Source organism: Haliotis asinina, chromosome 13 (genome assembly GCF_037392515.1).
Source record: "Haliotis asinina isolate JCU_RB_2024 chromosome 13, JCU_Hal_asi_v2, whole genome shotgun sequence".
Lineage (NCBI taxonomy): Eukaryota > Metazoa > Mollusca > Gastropoda > Lepetellida > Haliotidae > Haliotis > Haliotis asinina.
In genome coordinates this window covers 8,969,116-8,977,685 of record NC_090292.1, presented here as the reverse complement: position 1 = coordinate 8,977,685, position 8,570 = coordinate 8,969,116, and the positions used below count along the sequence as shown (strand labels likewise).

Sequence of the window (8,570 nt, the reverse complement as noted above, 5' to 3'; positions counted from 1 at the left end):
GCTTGCCATAAAAGGCGATTATGCTTGTCGTAAGAGCCGACTAACGGGATTGGGTGGTCAGGCTCGCTGACTTGGTTAACACATGTCATCGCTTCCCAATTGTGCAGATCGATGCTCAATTGGTTGATCACTGGGCTGTCTGGTCCAGACTCGATTATTTAGAGACCACCGCCATAGAGCGCGGCGTAAAACTAAACTCACTCACTCAAAATTGAGTTCTATGTATAAATATGCAAGATTCACATTTACAGGCATACATACAGTAAACGATGACGCGAATGACGAATTCGTCATATGTCAAAACGGCGGTCATTTCAGCAATAATTGTATTTTACCTGAAAACAGAATGTTAGATTGAGAAGCAGAGATCCAGTGGGTGGATGTATTTGTCCTTCTGGCATCCATGAATAAATGAAACTGGGATGTGTCTGGTGATAATTGTTTTCAGTATATTTTTGTATATTATATGTTTAGTCAAATAAGAGAACTGGTTAAATCCAACAGTAATCAGCTACAGATTACCATTCTCCCTTTGTTAAGCAGAAGCGACGACATGGTATTTGAGTAACACTGCTTGTGTTGTGAGGCAGCCGGCTGAGAAGACGACCCAGCACCTCTGTATGTTTGTGACGTCATCAGCAGTGTGACGTCACTGTCACTGTACAAATGGCGCCACGTCACCTGGGTGAACCTCGGCTTAGTCTGAGGTCACAGAGTGCAGCGACATGTAAACAAAGAAATTATTGTTTCACGATTCGCGATATTCTCAGAACACAATTATTAAAATTGATAAATAAACACAGAATTACGTTAAGACGGGCGACATTTATGTACAATCACTCACCGTTTATGTTTATACTCAGTTTACAATTTTCCTACCTGATCATGTGAGGTTCCAAAGACAAAACATGACAAAATGTCTGAAAATACATTCAACAACTTTTATTTATATTCAAAAAGAAAAAAGAAAGCCACCTGAATCGTGACCCACGACTACGTGAACGGCACACACCACACCGCGTCAGTAACGACACGTGCTCCGTCTCTGTCTACACCGACACCGACTTCAGTGTGCACCACGTGACACCAGGAGATCCACCACTCGCTGACGTCTATAGACTCTCGCTACGTCGGCCGCTGTCTCCCCGTAGTTGTTCCTGGCGTTGATGTTCACCACGTTCAGGGACAGTATCAGCTTCACCGTCTCCAGGTCCCCACCTCTACAGGCCAAGTGAAGGACGTTGTTACCGCCCCTGTCCACCAGTGACACATCAGTCCCTCTATCCACCAGGAACTTCACCACGTCACTGTGTCTATTTTCTGCTGCCCACATCACCGGTGTCCTGCTGTACCATCCTCTACTGTTGATGTCCACCACGTTCAGGGACAGTATCAGCTTCACCGTCTCCAGGTGTCCTTCTCTACAGGCCCAGTGAAGGATGTTGTTACCGTCACTGTCCACCAGTGACACATCAGCCCCTCTACCCACCAGGAACTCCACCACATCCCTGTGTCCATTCCGTGCCGCCCACATCACCGGTGTCCAGCTGTCTCTTCTATAGTTGATGTCAACGTCACCCTCGGCCAGGATCCGCTTCACTCTCTCCAGGTCACCGCGTCTGCTGGCGTAGTAGAGGTCGCGGCCTGCTGCTGGTGATGGAGTCGCTGTAACACAAAGTAAACTGTGTACACCAGACATCTTTGTCACACATCAACAATGTTTACAACGGAACACAGGTTGATACGTGACTCGGACATTGCTATATCTGACAACAATCCAACATGACGGGAATGTCAACATGTGGTTTCTGGAATTAACGAAAGCGTGTTTAATATATAACTTTCTGTTAGAGTCAGAAGTTCTGCATTATTTTGTGACTTGAAAGTGTTGATGTCTGTTGAATTTTACGAGTTGATAAAGCCAGTACAACTGTTGGTGCTGTGTTTTCCAACCTACCGTGTGTATCAGAGTCTTGTGTCGTCACTGGCGCCGGTTCCACCGTCTTGGTGGGTGTCAGACCCTCACTCTCGTCAGTCGTGGGGGCTGAAACAGGGAATATGGTGTTCAGAACACTATACATAGCACATAAGCATTTCTACTGCTGATCTGTTTTCGCCTTTCCTGATACGGTTTGCCTTTCAATATTATGTATGATTAAACTCTAATTGTAAACCAAAAGTCACTGTGTTCTGTAATCTGATTGGTTGAAAAACATGATCAAATGGTATTAGATTCCCGGAAACTGGAAGACTATTCACTGCGTATTTACACGTAAACAATTGTTTTGTTGTGTCATCAACAGTGGTGACGTCATTCAAATCATACTGTGACGTAAAGTTAGAATGACGTCACAAATGAGCAACTCCAGACGTTACCATGGGAACCAGCTGAAACGGCGAGCTGATGACACTTTACTGCTGTACTCATACTCGATGTCAACGAGTACAAAAGTAAACCAAAGGGGTTTTAGTGTCTGCACGCGTTGGAATGATAACCGTTTTAGTTTGAATTCAAAAACCGTGGGTGGAATATTAAAATTGCCTTTCCTAGATGTCCTAACAGGTTCTAACAGGTCTGGGTGTAAACACTGTGTGAAGCAAACACTTGGTTCCTACACGATTCATACTGCTTTACTGCAGTCATACAAATAGGAGATAAACATCATGTGTTGGCCAATTTCCGGGTGTTATAAAGTATTTGAAGCACGGGAATGCATTTGGAACCGACGGCGTCAGCCGGAGGTTTCAAATGAAATATTCCCGTGCTTCAAATACTCAATAGCACCCGGAAATTGGCCAACACATGATGTTTATCGACATTGTAAACACAAAAGTAAACCAAAGGGGTTTTGGTGTCTGCACTCGTTCACATCGAATACGGACACAGTAGTGAAGTGTCATCAGCTGGCCGTTTCAGCTGGTTCTCATGGTAGCATGTGGAGGTGCTCATTTGTGACGTCATTCTAACTTTACTTCACAATATGATTTGAATGACGTCACCACTGTTGATGACACAACAAAACAATTGTTTACGTGTCAATACGCGGTGAATAGTCTTTCAGTTTCCGGGAATCTAATACCATTTAATCATGTTTTTCAACCAATCAGATTACAGAACACAGTAACTTTTGGTTTAAAATATACAATTGCACTATTTCATCTAATTCCACAAATCGGTTTAAAATCAAAAGCTGAGAACTTACCCACCAATAACGTACGTCCTAACACGAGCTATACATCTCTCTGCTAGTTGAGAAATGTTTTGACTGGCGACGCCACGAAGCAGAGCTGCCAGCTATGACGTCATTGTGACGTGTTAGGTTAGGAGCACGACAACCTTTGGCGCTCGACTACTTGGACTGAACACCATCTCTATATGGAAATATTTCCAATCGTCCCATGTTTGCTCTCTAGTTATGTTTTCGTTTTATGATACAGTTCGCGTTGCCTGTGGCATGACATGGACAATTGTATATTAGCATATCGGACAGTTCTTAACTTGGTGTAATTCACCGACTGTTTGTATGGCTTAATTCTTAATTTATTTGTTTAAAAATATAAAAGTTCACTTTCAAAATAGGTCATACGTGGATCTTAGTAGACCTGAAAGACTTAGGTGTAAATAGTTGCGGTCACTCTGTCAAACAAGGACATTGAGGTACTTGAATTGGGCAAATACCCCTAAGTATAACCTTGAAAGACTAACTGGTTCTCTGAGCCTGTTACGTTTAGTATAGATTCTTTTCCGCATCTCAGTCTAGTGTGAAAAAAAAGATACCCAGATTTAGTGTATGCTGGTTTTCATGTATGTTGTCCTACGTGTAGGCAGACATTCCCACCTCAGTCTAGCCCCCCGGATGCCACAGGAACATATATGTCGTTCCACTTCAATCCTCAGTTTAAATTTAAAAAAAAACCCTAAATATATCAAGCACACACATATATTACACACTTTTCAATTCGGTGGGTAATTTCCTGTTTTGTGATACCATTCACTATTATCTCAGACAAAGTGATTAAATTTACCTTTCAAAACAGGCTTCATCGTAAATATCGCTCTTTGACACAGTACAGCATCCTGATTCGCGGGGTTATTTGCTGTTTTGCGAAATGTGAAAACAGGATAATTACCGGGTGAATTGGATTTAAAAAGTCGCATATCAGGTTTTCATGAAATCACTACTGTCGTTGCCGATGAACCCAGATGTTTTCGGAAAAACACGAACGCCGAAGTGCGTTTTCCGCTATCTTGGATAGTATTTACAAAATCACGTATCTGCTTGAAATTCGAATGTCACATTCTGAAAAAAGTCTGAAAAGGCACTTTCTGAAAATAACTCTCCTTTTGAAATGATATATGAGCCATGGTCAAACTTCTTGCTTCTTGTCTTGTTCCCGACTCAATGTGCACTGCGAGAACTTGCTGTACAGACAGAACCACCTTTACACGTTGCCCTGGTCATCCACCTTCATTGAAAAAAATCCCTATCGTTCACGACAAAAAGTCATTAACTGACACATGTTTTGCTTTGATTTTTACTTGAGAAAAGCGTGGTTTGTTTAATTTCCAAGTGCAGTGCCACTTGGCACGATATAAATAAAGACTGAAAACGCCATGGATAATTGGTTATATTGTCACGGCATTTCCTACGACAGAACCCGTGGGAGTGCTAGTTCAACTTAGTGCAAGTCGTAGCATCTATGAAATTCTTTGTATAAGTCATCAACCCTTCAGTTATTTCCAACGGTAATTCTTTAACTATTGCCGCATTCAAATCTTAAAAATAGTTCCCATACTACTACCGATCTCAATGTAAGAAACAAAATTGGCGATACAACTCCAACCAATGAATACTGAATCGATCCCTGGAAGGTCTGTGATTATGACACATCCTTTACAAATGGAGAAAATCCGTATAGAATGTAACAGTTAGTTGTAAATCTATAAATTACGTTCTGAGAAGCAGTTCCTCATTTGATTTTAAATTTTGACACTACTGTATGTTTGTATATGTAAATTAGTTAAGCAAAAGCCATACACCTCAATTGTCTCAATGAACAACATATAATTACACATGTGTTTCTTGGTTTGGTAACATTAAGTTGACAAATGTTTCCCATGACACACCATATATTATCTAAATTTGTATATTACGTATTCTGTTTTTCATTCAATAGTTCTGAAAGAATCTTTAGGTTATGGGTGTAATATCAGAAAATGAATTTAACATCAAATATATGTTTTAGATGACATACATTCGAATTTGACCCCACAATTATTCTATGAAGATACGTTTATGCATTTATATATCTTATAAGAAATTTCATAGATAATATGGCTCAACCAAAAGAGTACTAGAATCTGTACTTTACTGAGAAAGTGGAATCCCAAATGTTACGTCAGTTAAATTCAAAAGAAATCATCAAAGTTTCCGTCCAACGTGACGCCATGACAGACGCAATATCACGCAGAAGAACAACAGTAATTATCAGCATTTATGGCTTCTTATTTAACTCACAATGAAAACGATGAAAATGTATATAAATACACAAATCGTCTGAACCATTCTGATTACTTATATCTCATATTTATGTACACACGGTCACTGAGTCCTCGCAAATAATATGTCACCTTGTCTGTGAAGCCGCCATTTCACATATAAGACAATTTCTTTGAAGAAAGTTAAGATCTCGGCATCTAGGGTCTAGGTGTGAAGTACATACCAAGAATGAGGGCACATAATTATCATGTATGTTGTATTTATGTGCGAGTGTACATGCGCCAGAGGGTCTCTAACTGTCTTATGTGGTTATATTGCGCCATGGATTAAATTTCTCCTCTGCAAACGGTGGCAAAATAACCAGTATATAGTACATGTATGTTCAGTAGCCATAAGTCGTCCGCCTATTCAAAATACCATGGTCGTAGTTAGTCGCCTGTTAATTTCATGTCATGATTATTGTGTACTACAAAAATAAATGAAAGTAAACCATGGGTTTCTATCTATGCACAGCGCTTGTCATGGCATCACCCAGTTGTAATAACCTGGTGATTTATTTCATCATTTACATGACAAATTTACCGCTGCAGTCAGAGGTATTAGTGAAGTAATTTAACGGCCTACTTTGTAGTCTTGCACAGCCCGACTCCCCAGGGTAACCTCCTCCTACTCTTACAGAACTACTTGGTGTGGTGTCAATCATTAAAGGGTAATCCTGAACTAAGTTCTACCAGGGCATTCTAAAAATGTTAGCATTCACGGACAAGCAAAGACATAATCAGGCGTAGGGTTTAATTCAGTATGAAGTTCAAATTGCTGCCATACTGAGACTGCTTTCAGTTGTCAGGTCATAATATCTAATATCTCAAACATTAAACGAGCTGTGTTTAACTGACCGGGGCTGTGTTGGACAGGTTTGACCTAAATGTTCTGACCTGACAACACCAGGTCTTCTTGTCAAGTGGGGAGCGGGCGAATGTATTCAAAGCAAGTTCAATATTCAGAATAGGGTAAAACGTTGGTCGTCTAATCTGATGTCCAGTTCCTAATTGAATCAGTAAGTTCACCCAAATATGTAGAGACTACCCTTACAACATCAGCGTTAAATACGAGAGAATTACTAATAGAAATAATGCCTGGCATAAAACTAGTCAGACTGGAGCAACAGCAGTCAAGCTGGGTGGAGTAGATATACAGGGCGGTCAATGATCTTGACACACTGGCTGATCTTGATGTTTGGTGTTACTTTGCTTTCAAACAGACATGTAAGCTCTTATATAGACAGGGTCTTGACTGCTGACTCCACATAAATATGCTTTGTAAGCTCTTATAAACACTGGGTTTTGACTGCTGACTCCACATAAATATGCCTTGGGAGCTCTTATATACACCGCGTCTTCACTGCTGCCTCCACATAAATATGCCTTGTAAGCTCTTACATACACTGGTTCATGCCTGCTAACTCCACGTTAATATGTCTTGTAAGCCCGAGGTTGTCTATACCTGCTATATTAAGGCTTACAGGCCTTGTAAGTCCTAGTTTGACTAACGTAGGTACGTTGCATGCTAATCCAACGTTTACATACATTGTAAGCCCAGGTTATCAAATAAAGCTCATTTATTCATGCACAAACTCCATGTTGACGTGTACACTAAACCTTTTGCTGCCATCCCAACCTAATCCTACGTTGCTCTGTCATGTGAACCCTAGGCTGGCAACCAAATTAATGTTTTTCTTATATATTTCGGTTGCCATATCCAAATAGAATGTTAATTAAGTAACACATCTCTGCTAAAAGTCTCACCTTCTGTTGTTCCAGGATACGTCGTGGTTGAAGGCTCCTTGATCTCTTTCCTCATCCCACAGCAACTGGTATTCAGCGTCGTGAAGTCCTGTGTGAGGCCAGCGAGTGTCTGGTTTGTGTCAAGCAGGTCACTAATGCTCTGATTCAGTTGACTGTTTAAACTCTGTATATCTGAGGATACGTTTCTCCGCATTTCCTGCAAGCTCTCCCGGTATGATATTATTTCTCTCTCCGTCACCACAAAACTGGTATTCAGCGTTCTGAAGTGCTGTGTGAGGCCAGCGAGTGTCTGGTTTATGTAAAACTGGTCACCAATGCTCTGATTCAGTTGAATGTTTAAACTCTGTATATCTGAGGAAACGTTTCTCTTCATTTCCTGCAAGCCCTCCCGGTATGATTTTATTTCTTTTTCCGTCACCACAAAACTGGTATTCAGCGTCCTAAAGTCCTGTTTGAGGCCGGAGAGTGTCTGGTTTGTCTCAAGGTGGTCACCAACGGTCTGACTGAGTAGTGATGTCAGCATCCGTGCACATGAGGTTGCACGAACTACTGTCTGATTCACCTGGATATGTAGAGCCCGGATGTCTTTGGTCAACTCGCTACGTTCTTTTCTGACACTTTTTTTGTAGGTGTCTCTTTCCTGCTCAACATGCCTTAAATCTCGTGTTATTGCTCGAAGTTGTGTCTTTATGTATTGCACATTATCCTTTAAGGTGTGAACTTCATCGCGAACTTGTCCGGTGATCCGATGCCCAATATCATCTTCAGTCAGGATGTTTGTAATCTCTTTTTCTATGAGAGGTTTTAGCAATGAAGGAAGGATTGTTGAAGTCAGTTCTTGTTTCAGTGACTCCTTCCAAACTTTAAATTTGTTCGTCAGTTTAGTCACAGTTTTAGTACTTGAAAATTTCCAAAGGCTAAGGTCTTGTTCAACCACCTCCACACGTATAGTCAAATTTTCCAAACTGTCACCAGCATGTACATCTCCCATACCGCACAATACAAGACTCAGTATTACAACTGTTGATAGCTCCATTGTTCCAACAGAACACCACGCAGCCAGGAAGGCAACTGCCTCGCCGCTCGGTAACCGGCTTGTATATAGCTCGACTGAAGTGTCTGGAACAACGCCAGCTCGGGGAACCACCCTCTACACCAGTAGTGTGTGTAGACCTTGCTCCCAACTAGATGGAAATGCTGAACTGCACATCCAAACTTGAATGCCACGGTCATGAAGCGGAAGAAAACCTCAGATATGGCCACT

At 41.3% G+C, this 8,570-nt stretch overlaps 2 protein-coding genes across 2 annotated transcripts; both read right to left on the bottom strand.

The window, feature by feature from the left end:
- Nucleotides 1-1,050: 1,050 nt before the first annotated feature.
- On the bottom strand, nucleotides 1,051-1,559 carry LOC137260028 (ankyrin repeat domain-containing protein 2-like). The gene has a single exon (XM_067797711.1). It carries the CDS (start codon nucleotides 1,532-1,534, stop codon nucleotides 1,067-1,069), a length of 468 nt encoding a protein of 155 aa, XP_067653812.1. The 5' UTR covers nucleotides 1,535-1,559; the 3' UTR covers nucleotides 1,051-1,066.
- A 37-nt stretch (nucleotides 1,560-1,596) lies between these two features.
- LOC137260421 (uncharacterized protein PF3D7_1120000-like) lies at nucleotides 1,597-8,297 on the bottom strand. The gene is made up of 3 exons (XM_067798081.1): nucleotides 7,307-8,297; nucleotides 1,958-2,044; nucleotides 1,597-1,682 (listed from the first exon to the last, which is right to left on the bottom strand). The coding sequence occupies exons 1-3, from the start codon at nucleotides 8,295-8,297 to the stop codon at nucleotides 1,597-1,599; spliced, it is 1,164 nt and encodes a 387-aa protein (XP_067654182.1).
- Between the last annotated feature and the right edge of the window lie 273 nt (nucleotides 8,298-8,570).